The sequence below is a fragment of the Acanthopagrus latus genome, chromosome 1 (assembly GCF_904848185.1).
Source record: "Acanthopagrus latus isolate v.2019 chromosome 1, fAcaLat1.1, whole genome shotgun sequence".
In the NCBI taxonomy this organism is placed as follows: domain Eukaryota; kingdom Metazoa; phylum Chordata; class Actinopteri; order Spariformes; family Sparidae; genus Acanthopagrus; species Acanthopagrus latus.
Genome location: NC_051039.1, coordinates 10,065,567 through 10,084,968, shown reverse-complemented (window position 1 = coordinate 10,084,968; position 19,402 = coordinate 10,065,567). Strand labels below are relative to the sequence as shown.

Here is a 19,402-nt window from a genome sequence, read left to right as displayed (position 1 = left end):
TCACATCTTCCAACAGTACACACATACCGATCGCCGTTCATGCGCGCCGATCTGCCTCTGATCTGGGGCTTTTTGTCAGTGGCCTCCAAAAAACGTAACAGAGTGGAAGATCGGGACTAAAATCCTGTAGTATGCACTCAGCTTAAACAAACCACGGATGATAAAGCACATGGTTGTAGTGGACCTTTTGTTGAGAAAATTTGTACTTTAGCAGTCAAGATTTAATTTTCCTTCTTGATTTGTGTGTTTATTTTAAGTCCTGGGTCCAACATACAGAGCAGATATTTAGAAATGACTAGCAGCCACTGTAAAATAATACAAAGTTACAATAGTTTCTAAAACTTTCCTGTGCATTGGCCATTACAGCACAGAGGAATAAACGCTATGTAATCCTGATTCCACCATGCCAGCAAGGGTGTTCCGGCCATCTGGAGAGGTGGGAGTTTCTGTGGTGGGCCTGCTGACCTGTGGGCCAAAGGCAAGGCCAACAACACCAATATAAAAAGATGAAAAAGAAAAACAATCCACATGGATGGTCAGATCTTCAATAGACTACCCAGCTGCACATGTGTGTTTTTGTGTATGGTTCCTCTCTTGTATATAAATAAGAAAGTCTGCTGAAAGCAATTAATCAGAACAAAAAACTTCAAGTATCCTTCAGGTGCAATAAATTCAACATTTGCATGACTAGTGATTATCAAACTAATCTGATCTTCTCCCCTCCGACACCTCAGCCCCATACTGTAACTTTCTGGGCTGTTTATCTCGACTTTTACCAACTTCTAAAAGCTCAGAGGATTCTCTTTTTCACCCGCCATAGCAACATGCTGCTCAGATTAATGACACTGTACAAGGTGATCAATTAATCACCTGCTGAGCAGAATCAGACAGCTCCTGAAGTGTAACAAGCCTAATATTTTGTTTCACAAAACTGTGATGATTTCCTCTGACAGTAGTGGAGGCTCTTTTACAGGTGAGACTACAAAAAAGTCACCTTCCAGTCAATAATGTGTTTTTCTTCTTGTTTCAACAGTTGACTGTTTTGAGCTTCACTGTGTAGAATGATGTATGAGCAGAGTTTGACACTAGAAGGATGTTTATGTATTTACAAAAAACAATAAAATGAACATCAAACACCTTGTCTTTGTAGTGTATTTAAAAGAATATAGCTAAAAAATGTACATCATTGCATTCTGTTTCTATTACCTCCTCCAAGGAGGTTATTTTTTTTGCTGGTGTTCATTTTTTGGTCTACTGAACAGGTTACCAGGAAATTTCCAGGAATGGAAACTTTCTCACCTTTCTTTAACATTGCAAGACACAGGTTGTTTTTTCAACATTTTTGTTAATTTCTCAGGGAATAATGTATGGATCTGTGAGTGAGAACAATTTGATGCGGAACCAAATAAAAATCTGGATCTAGCAGAATTAAATATGTTTAATTTGATATTGAATTTGGCTTGATTGAAGTAAAGGGTACTGTAGAGGAGGTATGTGCTGTTAGGAGTACCATTCTAATTTGAGTCTCTACTGTATGTATGTATACTATTTTCAAGTGGAGGGTGTCAATAACTGCAATTGCTGCCTTTGGGGTTCTCACAACTTTACAATCTAAGCACACCCGCCCTTCTTGGGCCTACGATCACACGTGTTTTAGAGTCATTATCAAACTTGAAACCAGTTCTCTATAAACTGTCAAATGCTAGGAGAGCTGCATACACCTGTAGCGACACATAGACGAGAAGAAAACAGAAGTCCCTCTTTGTATACCAGAGTGCTGTTTCAGCATGAGTCACTTTAAGTCTGGAATGGTCTTGTTCAGAGCATAGAAAGTCATTTCTAGCTCATCAACGAATGGCTGAGTCTTAAACAGAAAATGATTTTACGAGGTTTTTAAGTGGTAACTAAAGCTATAGTTGTAAAATCAGCTAATGCCACCACTTGGGTGGCTGATGCGAGCACGGACTATGGGTGTTCAGCTGTAAAGAGCGCCATAGAAAATGGCTGAGAATGGAGCCATATGTGTGAGTTTCAAGGCGATGTACTGAAGTGAATTTCAGAGCAGCAACCATCTCAGTGTTCAGAGCGACCTTGCTACTGATGTGTCTCTGAGGTCCTACTGCTCTGGGTAATTCATATTGATTGCTCATTGTGTGACAGCAGCCCACTCTGTTCCAGTCCCTCTCACATTCAAACCCAGTTCTAAAGGGGGGGGGGATGCTTGTCGCTGTTGCCAGGCTAGCGATGCCCCGGCCTCCCTGGGTGGGCATACTGTGTACCCCTGCTGCCCTCTCTACCCTCCTTATCCTCTGCCCCCCGCTACAACCCCCTCCACCCCACCCTACCCTAAACACCCCACTCCGTCACACTGCTCGCCAAGGACAGAGGTCTCTTTCCACGTTGCCATGGAGATGCCGCACGGGAGAAATGTAAAGGGAGGGAGGGGAAGTGCTGGGGGGGGGGGGGGGCGTGTGCAGCCAAGTGTGCTTGAGCCGGCATGTCTGAAAACGAGTCAAGGGAGGGAGAGAGAGAGAATGAGAGGAAGGAGGAGAGGGAGGAGGGAAGAGAGGGGGGCATTTGTGCAGACACCACTCCCCATGGGGCCTTGTGTGAGTGTGTAAAGGTGTGCATGTAAGAATGTGTGGGAAAGAAAGACTGTCAACGTGTGAATTTGTGAATATGTGTGAGAGCAAGAAAAAAAAAAAGAAGAAGAATTTTACACAAGCTTGTTTCTCTATGTGGCATTTAAGCGAAGCAATCACAGGCTGGATGGAACAGGGGTCACAGCCCAGGACGACAAGCTTGACCCCGCCACCCCCCCTGCACACACACACATCTACACCTTTCCTCTGGGGGACAACGGTTCCACCTCAAAGCTCTGTCTTAATCTAGCAATACAAACAGCTGTCTGCTGCTTCAATGTCACTTTCATGGCCGTACAGGTAAAAAGCAGGATGTCATTACATGTCATATATCCTTGACTTTACTACAGAGCCACCAGAGGATGGAAATGGAAACATGTAGGTTTTATGGTTGAGTATCAAAAACTGTCCAAGGTTTAATGCTGCCGTGCTGCAGGAAGAGAGAAAACGTGTTGCTCTGCGTGTGTGTTGGGAATCTACTGTTGTACAGAGAACAGTGTGTGCCTGACGCGTCTTTAAGGAACATACCTGACAATTTGAACAGTAGTTCAGAGGCCATTTTGACCGATATGTCCTGGGAGAAGAGGTCTTTCTGGGGGCGGGCCAGCGTCTCAGGGAGGTTGCTCATCGGCTCACTCTTCTCGCTCGCCCCTAAAGTGCTGAAGGCCAGCAGGTGAGAGGCAGGTGGGGTGAGTTCAGTGGGGGGCGGGTCCACCTCCATGGGCTCTGCCTTTACCTTCACCTTCTGGAAGTGGGCATCTTTGTTGTTCTCTGCAATGGATCACAAGACCAAAAGAGGACAATTACTGGTTAGATTCTGATTAAAGAGATTCACCTGTCACACATTATTGAGGAGTAAAGATGATGTTTTATTCACAGATGAAGAAAAAAAAAATAGAAACCTCTACAATATGACAGGTTCAGGGCTGTTATATTGTATTTCATTACAGTGTACAGGAATTCACATTTTTGGTCATTCCATATATACATTCAGATCTCATAATAAGGCCGGTTTGGCCAACGATTCACAAGTGGCCCTAACTCTATACGGATACTCCCCATACAGGGTTTAAAGCCTGCAGCTCCCTTCCAGTTGCCTACGATACAGCACATAGAATTACCACGACCTTGATGACTAAGAACCTTCATCAACATCAGACTTCAAAATGACTTATAGTTAGAACTAGAATGGCACTAAGTAGAGCGCATAGCTTCATCAAGGCCCAGCAGTCCCTTCTAATTCAATCAAGCATAATCCTGTATCAAATAAAACAGATTTAAATTCGCTAGATACAGATTTTTTATTTAGGTCCACATCAAATTGTACTCACTCATAGTTACAAGCAACTAAGATCAAACAAGATCCATGCATTATTCCTTGAGAAATGAACGTAAATGTGGAATATCTCGATATGTTTAAAACAGTAAAGAAATTCCTGAATCTGTCCCTTTATCCGGATCTACACCAACAGTTAATGTTGTCTATTCAGGGCAGAGACCAATCCTCTATCCAAGTATGGTGAAAATCTGTTCAGTAGTTTTAGTGTAATCCTGACAAACCACCCAACAAACAAACAAACAAACAAATGGACGCAAGCGAAAACATAACCTACTTGACAGGGGTAATTACTTGAAGAAAAACAACAACCAGCTGGCAAAAAAAATGGGAGATCAAAAAAAAGATGCACTTTTGTAATTTACTTGTTAGAATCAATTCATAAAAAGCATAATGAATTGTACTGAAATATGTAGACATGCATAATGTATGTCTTGCACATTACCATGATGCCAAAATGGTTTGTACGCCAAATCATCTGTCAGATGCAGCTCGAATTCACAAATCACACATCTGCCTTAAAAAGCTCCACAATCAGCAAAACATACAACAGCCTCAGTCATCAGAACGTCAGTAAGTATGTGGGAAAGAAAACACAACAAATCTTAACCTTCCGAAAGAGAAACAGGGGAGGGATTCCTATATAACAGACAGGTAACAGGATGGAGGATAAATGATTTCTTTCCTTGAATGTTTGGACAGATAATTTTCAGATAAGAATATTAAACACATAAAAAAATCTGACTGACTTTCATCAGAATGTACAAGCTTCCAGCATAAATGCATAAAAGATGATGTTTGAATGGCACTGAAGCTAAAAGAGGGAAGTCCAAAAAATCAGTCAAAACACAAGCATTGCAGCTAAAGCTGAGCTGAGCCGGTTAGCATCTTGCTGTGTAATTATTAGGGCACGAGGGCATCGAGAGGTCACACTCTCGCTTGGGGGGGGGGAGCTCCTGCAGCTTGTGTAGGTCCACTGCAGCAAACAGGAAAGACACTAAAACACATTAAATCCTGAAAAACAATTAATTCTGTGTTTATAATAACTGCTGGATATAAGCGTCTCAGGTTGAAGGTAGGTTTTCAGGACATAAACAATGGTCTGAAATGGTGAAAACAGCTGTTGACTCACTTCTCACTCAAGTTCAAAAGGTGAGGCGAGGCTAAAAATAGTCGAGATGGCATCTGTTAGGAATGTCCCGAGCCGATCTGCAGAATCAAACACCGACTGTGCTCTCTCTACGGATATTAAAACAAAAGACTATAGGCCGCTATAAAAAAATATTGGAAACTATTAAAAGGAAACTGTGAGGCAGGCTATATTTTCTTAATGCAGAGCTGTTCCATTGTCAGAAAGTGGCTCTCTAATGGTCTCTGTGGCTAAATATACTCGATTAAATGTGGGCCTACAGTAAGTATAAACTGTGCAGCTGCATGATGTGGACAAATTTAATAAATAAACACCAGCTAGTATATGTATATCCAAGGTATCTGATCTTTTGACTGCAGCGGTGGCAGGAGGCAGTGTCTCAGTGTGGTGACAAGCAAGAGCAAGACAAAAGCAGTGGGGTTGATACAGTGCTGCTGACATGGCGACTCAGCACGATTATGGGATATATGAATTTGGCAGGGCATCGGGAGCAGTGGGAGGGGCAGGGGGGAGGTTAGAGAAGCTGGAGAAAGAGTAGGGAGGGAGGGAGATACAAGACAGTAACCCTGTGCTAACCCTGCCATCCCCCCCCTTCCCTCACATTCTCCACTCCTCTGCTGAACGAGGCCAGTGTGTGACACCAAGACCGGACCTACAGTCCATTGTGCGCACGTGTATCTACTGAATCAGTGTTTGTGTGTGTGTATACTACTGTGTTTATGTAGATGAATTAAACTCCCCCTTGCCTCCTCCCTGAGGTCCAGGTGTCTGGTTTAGTGGTAGTAGCCAGCATGTGGGGGACACTGACAACCATCAGCCCCACTAATCCCTTAATCAGGTGGCCGGAGCTGGCCAAGAGTAACCTAGGAGAGGCTGATGGAGGGGCAGAGTAGAGGAGGAGAGAGACGGGAGGGCGGAGGGTGAGGGGGGGCACGGCTCTGCAAGGGTCAAACAAGGGACAAGCGAGCCTCCATCACTGGATCACCAGCCCAACGACAGAGTCTGAGTGGACTGCTGTGCTCTGCGAAAACACACACACGCAAAAACACATCCATGTACAACAGGGCATGATATGGACTTGAGCTCTCAGCGCAGGGACAAACAAATGGAACCGTTACAGACAGATCACACGACACGGAGGGAAAATGTTTGATCGTAAACACGCTGACAACACGTTGAAAGCATCACATCACGGCAGGGTGGATCAGAAGTCTACCTGTCACAAAATGAAATAAAATGAAAATGTGGCCGCACTCGCATAGTGATAATAGCTGTGGCTTTTTGGTCGGGGTCATGACCTAATGTTCTGAAGCCATAAAAAGCAGCCCTCAGTCTGCCTCAATCCAGCGTGTGCGTGTGTGTGTGTGTGTGTGTGTGTGTGTCTCTAACAGAGTGAGTGAGTGTGTGTGTCTACTTGCTTATGTGTCATCCCCTCTGGTGCAGAAGCCTCCTCTGTGATACACCAGCTGCCATTAGGCCACAGAAGCAGGTCTAGAGGAATGTGTAGACGTGAAAAAAACTGCCTGTGCCCACTCTATAAAATAAATATCATAGCTTTTCTTCTTTTTTGTGCGCGTCAGTGTTGCTTCAGTTCCTCCTAATATTACTTCAAAATGAACCAGTGAAACATGGAAAATAAATGGGGTTAAACTGTAGGGTTTTTAACTCCGGTGTGCAAAATGAAAACTGGCATTTGGTGGTTTATATTTTATAATTTTTTTTTCGTGGTATTATTTGTGAAATATTAAAAAGCAGGAGAACGAACCTCTAATGTTTTGTTTCGTTATATATGATCTAATTTATCGCATTTGTGATAAATCCCACATCTGTCCTCTTAAGGCCCAGACATACCAAACTGAAATCAAAGAACTCACTGTGGCGAAAGTAGACTGTTATGTCGCCTCATGTCTCCGGTGTCTCGGCCAAGAAGCTGCATTTGAACACACCGCAAAGACTTCTACAAGCACATTCTGCAAACTGTTCTGATTAAGCTGCATTTTTTTGGACACCACTCTTGCTGACAAAGCCGCTTCTAATCGAGAATATGTCTGACAAAAAGTTGCAAATGGCAAAGAGGCAGAGGAGAAAAATAAGGAGTGACCACATTAAATGGGTGACATGATAGATACTACAGCGACAGGCTCAAGAGGCGTTCCCTTTCTTTCTCGGGTACTGATCATAAACTGAACAGCCAATCAGACAGATTAATCTCACCGACAAGCCACCGCCTTTTCTACTGGCTCAATCGGCCAAAAAGTCGCCGACTAGGGCTGCGCAATGACTAGTCACGTACGCTCACTGATGGCAATAGTGTGTTAGGGCTTTTAAACATTAGACGGCTACAACATCCTCCGATCATTTAATGTATCATCACCATTTTCAATTTCAAAGTCAATATTTAAAGAGGGAGGGTACACAAACAGAATTTAAAAGATTCATTTGTCACATCCGGTGTATATTTTAACTTTTATTGCCAAATTCTATGAGCATTCCCATTTTTCCCTGAAGGTTTGTAAAAGAGCAGGTGTTACAGTTAAGTACCCTTTGCACACCTTCTGGCTGTTTGTTTGGGAATTAAGCAGTGAACCTTTAGTTTTATTTTCAGTTCAAGATTCCAATCTTTGCCTCGACAAATGCACATCCTATTTGTAAAGCACAGCGTGTGCTTTAGAAACTAGTGACAAACTTTAAATTGCAAGTCTGTCTGGATTAGGTTAAAATTTTTAACCCAGTGTGACCCTTAACAAAGTAAAAGGCTGCAAATGAAAGCATCTTTCAGAACCATGTGGTCTGTAATGAAACCATGTTGCACAGTTTTACAATGTGTCTGAATGTGATCTGTATGCCAAGTTCCTCTTAATGCACTATACATACCTTGTTCCATCTGACACAGCACTACTCAAGTTTTGAGTCAGAATGAAAGTGACTGGGGTTTGTGCGATGCTCTGTTTTTAGTGATCAACTTTGACCTCAGGTGTCTACTTGAATCTGCACAGAACTGACAGCCTGTTTCACAGAGAATGTACAATAGGAGGGTACAGACCCTGGATGGATCTGAAACTACGCTGAGACAAAAAAAAAGTCACATACCATTAGTGATTTAATGCATGCAAAGTCAATTTATTGCACTGCAGTGATGCATCGGCAGCAGAGGAACAAAAACTTGGACAAACAGACGGACAGGGGAGGCAGACAGACAGACAGTGGGAGGGGCAAAGAGGAGGGGTAAAGAGAAGGAAGATATTGTCAAACAGTGCCAGGAAAAGAACACCCGAGGGTAAGAGAGGGAAGAAGAAAGCGGGATGAGAGAGAAGAGCTGGGGGAAGAAAAGAAGGATGAGGAATTGCTAGAGCCTAAATGACAACCTCTCCGCCCTCCCCTCCGCCCGTTATCTACCCTTCTGCCTGCTCTGTTATTCCACATCTCTCCATCCCTGCCCCCATCCCTCGCTCTCTCAATCTCTCTATTCTCCTGCTCTCTAGCCGACCTGCTCAGACAGGGGTGAAGAGTTCAGGCGCTTCAAAGGCTGCAGTGTGGAGACTGCATGTCATGTGGGAGCCACAGCAGCCTTGCCTGCAGACTTCACAGACAGCTGCTGCTACAATTGATCCTCGACCAGCTAGCTCTGGGTAGTTCAGCCTTCCAATGGTCACAGGCTGCAGCTACATCTGACTCTGGAGCGGAGTGCTTGATAAACAGCCCATCAAAATCCAGATATGGCCCTTATAAAGCCGCCCTAAACAAAAACATTTGGCACATGCCGGAGCTGATCTGAGGCTGATGAAGCTTTATCATACGAGGTCACGACAAGAGATGACAAGTGATTGCCTCCTTGATTCTATCAATCACTGCTTCTACCAACCGAGGAAACAAACACACAAATACACACACAGCGAAGGGTGAGAGGAATCAACTCTGTATTTCTGCAAATAGAACTATAGGCAGTGATGAGAAGCCACTGAGACAGAAAGAGAAGATGTGGAGTAAAGGAGGGTGGGAGTGGGAGAGGTCAGCGAGCGGCCACATTGAGGGGGCATGATGAGGACACTGTCAGAGCCGTGTCGAGCTTAACATAAAGTAATACTGTACAGTAATGCCAGTGTTGTGACTTAAATGGTGACCTGCTTACACAGTCTGCTGTGTTAAGCTTTACTGAGTAAACACTAAATCCTTTTATGTCAAGATGAGGATAGATAATGAGCATTACATTCACGTACTAACTAGAAGAATAAAGGCTGAATATTATATATATATATATATATATATATATATATATATATATATATATATATATATATATATATATATATATATATATATATATATATATATATATATATATATATATATATATATATATATATATATATATATATATATATATATCTATAACCATATTAAATATATAAATAAATATTTTTGTATAACAAATATTATTTTCAGCTCTCCCTGTGCTTAGTTTTTCATTCATTCCTTATCTTGCTTGATAGTGTTTTCTCCTGGAAGCCATAGAAATGGACACTTGTTATACTGACACTTTGGGATTGGGAGTGGTGTCTTGTGTTTACAGATTTTTTTTTTTTATCCCTTCTTTGTTTTTGTGACCACAGTCCTGGTGATGTAGAAAATGTGAAAAATGGTCACAAATAAAATGGAAGAAAGTATTTCTTTCTTTTGAATTAAATTCAACATTTTATATAATTGGGTCATGTTACAGTTGCTGGGCAGCACAATTAGTGTTAATATAATTTCTCAACCTTTAACTGTGCTTTACTGTCCGTAGGAGGAGTGCAACAAAATGTAATACAAACAAAATATTCTAAGGCAAGGTGTTGGTGTTTTGGTGATAACTGGCTGTTTGCATGCTTGACACTGAACAACTTTAAGAGTTGAAACTTTGGTCATTCTGCAATGGACATGTGAGTGGTGCAAATGTTCAGCAATTAAATAACAACATGTAATAAATAACAAAACATACAATTATGTGAATAAGTGTGTCTGCATCTGTGACTGTAAACTGCTTTTAGACTTCATATAGCCTTCCACTTTGGTTTACTAAATCCCTGCAGCTACCTGAAGGCAGCAGGTGATGTAATGTGTGTGTTTCATCTGTATCCAGTTTCATGCCGAAGAGCAAAGCCACCATGCACCATGACACGCTGTGGTTACCTCAAGGAAATCAGACACAACCAACCAGCACTCGTCATTCTGGTCTGTTACAGCAGTTGTATTCCGCCACTTTATCTTTTGCAATTTAATGAATGCATTTTAAGGGCAAAAACAAATGTTTTGGTTAAATTTAAAAGTGGAAAGAGAAAAGAAACCTAGTCATTCAGCTGTCACATTATCCAGCTGACAATGAGAACATCAACGCTGCGGGCCGACAACATGTGGTATGTCAGTTGGTTGTGGCTCCTGCAGTCGAGGCAATCATGTGAAATCTTTTGAGGGGAAGCCAGGTGGAGCTGGCATCCTTTGATTATAAACAGCGTTAATTATCACTCAATCAATCAGCTTTGGCCACTGCTGCAAGACCTGCCAATGCTTCTGGAAATCAACACCCACTTTCTAGCTCCTCGCTGCGTTCGGCTAATTGTTCTGACGCACAGACAAAGACCAAAACAATACACTTTCTTAAAAAAAACTACGAGGATATACACAAGGAAACCATGGATAAACACCAGTTAATATTAGATCTACATTTGGTTGGTAACAACAAAAGGCTCATATTGCTTTGTTCATGTAGAAGTAGGCTGTTATTGTCCAAAATATGAACTAAAAGAACTTCAATCATGAAAATTTTGTGTTGCTGCCAGTTTGATTCCAAGTCATTCTGCACCTTAGTGGTCAAAATTGCTTAATGCAACTTTTATTAGCAAGGTAACGAGCACTGCAGAGGGGAGAGGGCCTGTAAAATGTCCTCAGAGATGGAGGGCCTGTTCCTAAGGAATGAGGAATGAGTTAAGCCAGTACAAAGTGTGATTTCACACCTATAGTGAGGGTGGCTGGATGGTGAGTGGGTGGCACGGCTGTTACCCACACGATGCCAGTCTGCCAGGGCACCACCTAGGGCCTTACACACATACCCCCCCCCTTGCCTCCCCCCTCCCTTCCTGTGACGCCATGTTCCCCTTGCCCTGCAACACCAGTGCCCATCTGCTAGGACACGTTAGCCTCTGGCGCCAGGGACTATTTAGCCCGGCGTAATTAGCCCCCAGACACCAGCAGCCTGGTTTTAAACAGATGTGGGGGAGGTAGCGCTAGCAAGGCGACTCAACACGACCAACCAATGTTTGATAAGGAAGGGGTGGGGGGGTATGGGGGGGTGACCTAGTTAAAGGGATGATGCAACTCATGTTACAGCACAATGGCCAGTAATGATGACAACCCTACTTGCTCCGATTGTCCAATGCCACGGCCGAGGAGGGATGAGCAACAGAAATCTAATTAGGCTGTGTCCATTTTCTGTGCGACAAGCAAGACTGAGAAAATAAGCACTCATAGCTGTTTTGTAGAAAGAAAACACTTTTCCTAAAATCCCCAGTGTGATTCCCTATTCTAGTATCCGCACCGGGGCTGACCTTTAACAGGGGACAGAGAGAGGTCACAGTGTAGATGCCCTTGAACCTCATGACCGTAATCACACGTGACTGTAACGGTGCTGACCTTTCCCTGGCTCTCTCCTTTCCGCCTCGCCATCTTTTCCTCCTTCCCTTCCCCCTAGGGTCATTTGAGGGTCCAGACTCTTGTCAAGGCTGTCACTCTAGACGGCCCTCTCCATCTACCGCCCCCGCTGTTGCCATGGCAATGGACGGCACTGCGCTCCGAGGACTGTGTGAGGGGGCAGAGGGAGCCAGCGGACGGATGAACGCTGCAGCATCTTTCCCTAACCTAGGTCAACCTTGCAGAGCTAGTGTAAGTGATGGGAGGGGATAAACGCCGGCCGTGCTGCTTGAGGACCAAATAAACTGGCAGGATAACATCAGTGCAGGGGATTGGAAAATGGCAAAAATGCTGGGAGAGAAAGAGGGATAACAAAGATGAAACAAAGAACATAGGTTGGAGGCAGTACAGTGGAGGAATTAGATACAGCCCACATCGTTCTCTCAGTTTTTCTCTCGGATTTAACACAAAGGCGAACGTCTTGAATTAGGTTTTTCTGTTGTTTTTAAGTGGTAATCATGTCATCTTTGTCTTCCTTACACAAAAGCACACTCACTCAAACACACACACAGGGGAAACGTGACCTGGGGGCAGGCAGTGGAGCAGCACACGTGTAGTACCACAGAGCTTCAAGCCAGCATGAGTCACTGTGAACACCAGTCAACCCAGAGAGAACAATGGCAACCGGTGTGTGAGGTGTCTGTCAGGCACGCACACACTGGCACAGGATGAAGAGCGGCGGATGGAGAAACGCCCCACTGCGCCACCATCAGACTGCCTCTAGCTTTGGTTTTTAACACTGTAGACGGATGCATATTTTCACGTGTGTGTCACATTTTATGGCTGCATAATTCTAGCGTACTAATCATTCCAATGATGAAATCAGAATTTTTCTCAAAAGGATATGTAGCTCATGAGGCCATTAAAATACACAGTCAAATCAGGTGGGAGAAAAGGTTTATTGTATATAGCTCGGGAAACCAGCTGTGTTGGTACAAACTGATACATACTTCAGCAAATTTCATTCTTGACAGCCTGAGAGATACACTCCAGCAGCCCACAGCGGACAAACACCTGTCCATAACACACTTGAACTGGCCCTGGCGCTCAGGAGTGATTTTGTATGTAGGCTAAAACAAGCAGCAGCTTCAACTTTATCTAGCAGCGACACAAACTGTCTAGTATTCAAAAAACAACAGCGCAGCAGCAGACGCACTGTGCCACAAAATAAAGAGCTCGGTTTGAGTCTCTGCCTGAGGACTTGTTAGCAACATTCTTGCTGAGCTCAAATCAGAAGCTGTAAAGTCTGTCTGGACAGTGCTGCTCTAGATGATGTCAGAGTGGTCCACACAGGTTGAAACATGATGTGTGTCAAATATCTTACTGTTTAACTGTCTGGCATAAAACAAGAGGTGAGTCAAGGTTGAGTTAAATACACAATGCTGATTCCCAAATAGTGGGTAAATACAAACAGAATGCAATAATTTCCAAATGAACTCACAGACAGCCAACAATGGTTTTATAAAGTCCTGTGTCATATTATCCTTTATACAATGGTGTGTTTCACAAAGTGGTGAACCTCAACCCATCCTTGATTGTGAACAGTTGAGCCTTTCTAGGATGCCCCCTTTATACCCAATCATGATACAATCACCTTACACAGTGTTTTGCAAGGAATCTAAAAAGACGGATGGTTCATCAGAGAATCTTATTTTGTCAATGAGAGATGCATGGAGAAACACACTAAAACCCAACATACCTACTCTGTATGACTTCTGATGAAGAAATGCCTCCAGGAAATGAAAGAACAAACTTCAGAGAGTAGGTAACTACTGATTTTTTCTAGATTATGGAAAGGGCTGACAACATCACGACCAAACAAACAGGACCACCCAAATATTGCTGATGAGACTGCATTCAAACTGTGAACAGGATCCTTCCCTCAACAAAAGTGAAGGGCAAACAACATGTCGATAAAACCTGAGGCCGAGAACCTTCATCAACATTTGTGTCCCTGGCATCAAGCTCAGAATATGCATATATTTACTAAAATCAACAGTGTTGATTGAGTAATATATTGTCTTCAAACTGTTTTTAATTGAGGTTATGTGAAAAAAACTATTGACAAGTGATCACATTGTGTTTCATTAATGTTTTAAACAGTGTGTAAACTGTCCAAAAGACATCAGACAGGAAGCTGTTGCACAACACAAAGCAGAACTGATCCTCAACATACTACTCCTTGTTCACAAGAACATGGGGGAAAAAAAATAGATGCCCAAAGAGGGGCTGTAGAAGGAAAATGAGGGGTCAAGACAAGTTACCCAAATATCATCACTGAAGACACAAAGTCTTTGCAGCCACAATCTGGAGGCCTCAAAGAAACTATTTCACCCCATATGCTTTTCCCCCCACAGATACACATTGCCCACCTTTGAGAAGCACCCAATTTCAGCTTGGTTAGGTGAGCTATGGTAGAGAACAACGGAACCCTTTTATGTGTCGTAACCTGAGCTGCTATTGGCTGATCTGACACTCAAAAAGCCGACCAGCACCACAAATATCATTAACACAGTGCATGAACTGTTCTGACTTAGAAATACTGTTGGATAGAGGAGACAGATTTTTAAAAGGTATTCAAGGTTGTCTGCGCAAAGTTTTTTTTTTCCACAAACTTGCACAATAAGCATCAACATTTTATGTTTTGTTTGTATCTAGAATAATAAAAATAATACCTGAGAGCTTAATCAGCAGCTCAGAAGCCACCTTGACGTTGATATCCTGGCTCAGCAAGCTGTTCTTCGCCATGGGACTTCCTTCCCTTGGTTTCAGTGGCCCCGGGCGTTCAGTCGCTGCTGCTGTCCCCACTGGTCCGTCCTGGCAGAAAGACGCCGGGAAGCTTGGCTGGACCTGGCTCTGGGATTGAGAGGATGGTCTGGGGCTCAGCGCCTCCTCCACTTTGGGCTCTTCCTTCAGGTGGAAAGGAGACTTGAGGGTCTCTCTCTGGTTGGCCGCTGCAGACAGAAATAATAGAAATCGAAGGAATGAAGAGGTACTAAGACAGAGAATGTAAGGGGAGACTAACGACTGGTTTTGACCAAACAAGTGAGGTTCATAGTGAAAACAAGAGGCCATGTGGAGGCTCTTTCTAATACAGCATCTCAGTGTCAGGCAGCAAAAAGTCTCTAAAATGTGCATGCACTTAAGGGCCACATACTGCATTCTGTGTACCTTTTATCGTTCGGCTCAAGATGAGCATCTAACCTTAATTTAATTTGACGCTAACTGATAAAAAACAAACAGCAACACCTGAAGTTGAGTTTAATATCCCACAGGGACATTATATCAACATTTCCTGAACTTGAACATCACTTGAACATCACTTATGCGAGAGGATGACTACACAAACAACATAAAGTATGATACATGAATGTGCAAATTAAACAGAAACAACAAAGTGGCCCACAGCGGATTTTCACAGTCTTGTCACTGGTTCAGACACCACAGTTGGCGTGCTGTGGGCCAACACCGAGTGTGCAACCTCATGACTGTCTCTCTCTCTCTCGGTCTTTAGAGCATCGACAACAAATTCCCAATTCATTTCTCCTTCACACGGCCCCCCCTTCACCACCCCATTCATTTCTCTCCACTTTCTTCTCATCTCGATTCTACTTTAAGTCCAGTTTCCTCATCCCTACTCGCCCTGGCTCTCGTCTGAATCCTCTTCAGGCGTAAGAACATGAAATAATTCCTGTACTTCTGTAGAGCAAGATAGCAATCGGCTGAAGCCTTATCATGCCATCTCTGCAGTGTGTAGCCTAGGTTGGGGAATGAACTGTCACATGGATCCCTCTGCTCTAAAGTCATCTTCAAGAGAAACTGGGCCACATCTAATCCGCCTAAGATGAATAATTAATAATTAGACATGGAGCAACTTCCGATAGTCGCCAAGAAAAGAACAGCGGGCAAGCATCTCTCTTTGTGTCTCTCAGCGCGCTCCACTACACTCTGTGCTAAAACAAAGGTTTACACAGGCTATAGCTTACAACGTTATGAAATTTAAAATGGCAATAAAACACACAGAGACGGTGGTGAAGTGTGTTTTTTGGAACACATTCTGTCAATTTGTGGAAAGTTATTTGATATCTTTGTTTTAGTCAGTGTAACTATGGGAACCATGGGGAAGGTTAAAGGATACTATTGTCCACTATTGTAACCTGATTTACTACAGGTGCACCGTGACATTTTACAGCACTAATTACAGTACTAAGTATTCCATGAAGTGGACTGGCTGTTGACAGTACAGATCAGCATACATGAAACTTGAACCTGCTAAATGAATGCAAGTACAAATTTAGCTTTTAGCCCAATTCCTGTGTTTGTTGTAATATATGTCGTTTTAAAATATGACATATTATTGAAAGGTTTTGAAAACATTTTTCTGTCAGGTTTTCTGAGGTAATAATTTTTTTTTTTTTAATTTTCACTGAAAATTAAAGGAAAATGTTGAAATACACCCTAATTTGCAATGTCACAGAAAGTAAGATACAACTCCTGGATCCTTCCTTTTATCTGGATCTGTATCAAAACCTAATGTGATTTATCCTGGGAATATAATGTCATCTGCATTTTGTAATAAGTAGATAACAATAAGATAACAAAGTTATTAAAGCTTTTGAGACATACTTCTACAATTATCCATATATTCAAATTAAAATCTGAGTCATGATTTAGTTCAAAAATATATTAAAATGCAGATTTTAAGTGTTTCATTAATTTGTTTCCAATGAAGTTGGATTGTGACAGAGTAGGGTACCAAAATACACATCAAAACACGTCATCAACACCTAACGCAAGGCTTGACACATGAACAGTTTTGAACAACCTGTACACCACCCACCCCTATCTGTCACACACACACACACACACACACGCACACACACGCACGCACACACACACACACACAGGGCATGGATATAAGAGGGGCTATCACTCTTGGGCAGACTGCTGTCCAGTCTCCTCTGGCCCCAGCAGAGATCTGCTCCGCTCCTCACCCTACCGTCTCACCTAACATCTCTAACAGCCACAGGCCTGCCGCCCCCTGCCCGCATCATCAATCTGTGCCGGCTCCAACCCCTCTGATTAATGATGATCTATGCCGGAGGGATAGAGGGCTCAGGGACAGGGGATACGGGGCAGGAAGAGGGGACAGGTGCTGGTGTTTTGACCACCCATGTGGTGCCACTATGCCACAGTGCCACTCTATGGCAGGCTTGGGCTGCAGTTCAAGAGGGGGAAAAGGAAGAGTTTGAACGGTGGGGGAGGTGGAGGTGGAGAGGGGTGGGAGGGGGGCAGTGACCTTCAAGTTCAGGGGCAGTGGCGCAGGGTCGCACACAGCACCAGCTGGAAATGTCACACCGTCAGATGTCAGCGGGCAGGCTAAGTATAACCTGGTCAGCACCTGGAAGGACGTCCTCTAATTAGAAGCGTGTTGGGCCATGTCGGATCAGACAGGGACAGCACACTTGGTCACCGCCTTACAAACACACATAAAAATACACTATCCTGTCTACCCACGCAGACACATACTTATCTTTATCTTCGAAGAAATGCTTACTTTGTGTGTCAAGCTGCGCTGCACATAAGCTTCTGACAAACACGCTGAACACAAACTTAGATTCTTAAATTCCTCTTCTCTGTGGCCTCACGAGAACAAAAACAACCCCAGGACGTGCACTCACACACAAAGTCACACCACTCCAGTGACCTTTTGGATTGTTGCTATAAATAGAGTGTATTTCCACTAAGAATCTATGTTACATAGCCCGATGAATTATTTAGTAGCCCAAACCAATGGGCACGTTTTTTATTCCTCTAAGCTCAATGACAAAAAAGACAGAGCACAGTACCAACAGGAACAATTCAGCTCACACTCTGGCCTTTTGTCTGTCCAAATTTCACAATCACAATAGCGTCATGAGCATCGAGTCTCTGGCAGAGCATCTTGTGAAATGAACACAGATCTGAGGAGGAGGTAGGCGTCTCTGGGTGACTTGGCATCTCTTCTGTAAGCTTCCTGCCTGTGTGAGTATGTACCCAGGCCAATGTCAGCCCCCTGACATCGCATGGCACTGTATGGATGGTTCTAGCTCCGGTGACGATGCTATCAGTGTGTCTCCATGTTATCACACCCTTCTGACACCTGCCACCAATGCTACTTCCATCGTCGTTCTCTCGCCCGACTCTCTCCCCTTTGCCACGCTTCTCTCTCGCGCCTCATCCGTCTCGCTGCCAGGCGCTTGTCCACTACGCCTCACCTCTCGCTCTGTGGCCAGGGCTGCCGTCAAATAACTTCATTAGCTTTCCACCTCTGTCACGCCGGCCTGCTCCCCCTCTGACAATTGGCTGCTGTTTTCTCCCGGATAAAAAAAAAAGAAGCACAAGGCTACGTGGGGCAGGTTGAGAACCCAACAATAGCTGACAGTGTGCTAGACACTGGACAGTGATACTGATGGCTGCAGTGGGGATGTATGGACCAGAGGTCACACACAAAAGGCCTGCCTGTGTCTGCTCATGCGGAGCTGGAAAGCAAGGGACATGTAGATTAAATCTAGATGTTTACAGAGAGACAAAACTAAAGAAAAGACATTTCAGATTCTGAAATTCTGGTGCAACAAAACTGAAATACCTTCACACTTGAACATACAATTGATGCTGCAATGATAGTGTCAAATAAACTGTCACCAGGAGAATGACTCGAAAAAATAATCTGTGCTCTCTAAATATCCGTGACAGTATTCAAAATGTCTAAAAATGTACAATGTTAAAATTCTAACTGCGCCCCATAACACTGCAGCCAAAGCATTGCATGCAAGATACTCTCCCAGGAAAAAGATAAATAAGACAACTGCAGAAGCATCATGACAGATGCAACACCTCCCACAACCCCCTGCATGCCAATTATTCACACCCAGCCAGGGTCAAGCTCGTTGTGCCTGTGTCACCGCAGCGGGAGGTGGGGGTGGTGTTTGGAGGGTGTGCAGTGCCCACTGTCATTATTAACTCAGGGTCCACTGGGCACAGGGTAGGGGCTGTGCATTTCAAAGTGCTCCGGTGGCTTTCATCTCTGAATCAAAATGTGGATCACACTGGATCGCTAACGGTTGTGTCAGCGTGCAAGGATAAAAATCAAAGGGTATCAGTACAAGACTCAATGGAAAGCAGGGCAGCCCAAAAAAACGATATGCTTATTATGTCAGAGGTCAGGAAGAGTTCACTATCTTTTAATGCCTGGGGAACTCGATGCAACTCCCTCTTTGCCTCCTTTTCCCTCTCCCTCACATGCTGTCACTTTATCTGTCTCTCTCTCTTTTTTTTTTTATCTTTCCCTCTCCAGCTTTTTTCTACACCCCCCATTCCCTCCACCCCTCCCTCTCCCAGGCCTTGTGGGATTGAGGCACTGAGACAGCAGTGTAAAAGCAGGAGGGATGAGCTGCTCGTGTACACATTCAATCTAGGTTGGCAGGGAGGTCAAAAGAAATAGAGTCTAGAGGTCCCAGGAGGAACTTCCTCACCTCTCCCTCCCTGGCTGCTCCGTGGCATGGGTAAGTC

General features: G+C 43.7%; 1 protein-coding gene across 1 annotated transcript in view; it reads right to left on the bottom strand.

Annotated features, from left to right (window-relative positions):
• znf827 (zinc finger protein 827) overlaps window positions 1-19,402 on the bottom strand; it is a 71,950-nt gene that overhangs the window by 22,877 nt on the left and 29,671 nt on the right. Inside the window, exons 5-6 of the mRNA XM_037116731.1 lie at window positions 14,527-14,805; window positions 3,171-3,413 (exon numbers count right to left, since the gene is read on the bottom strand). Of these exons, the coding sequence (XP_036972626.1) occupies window positions 3,171-3,413; window positions 14,527-14,805 (522 nt within the window). The remainder of the gene's footprint in view (window positions 1-3,170; window positions 3,414-14,526; window positions 14,806-19,402) is intronic.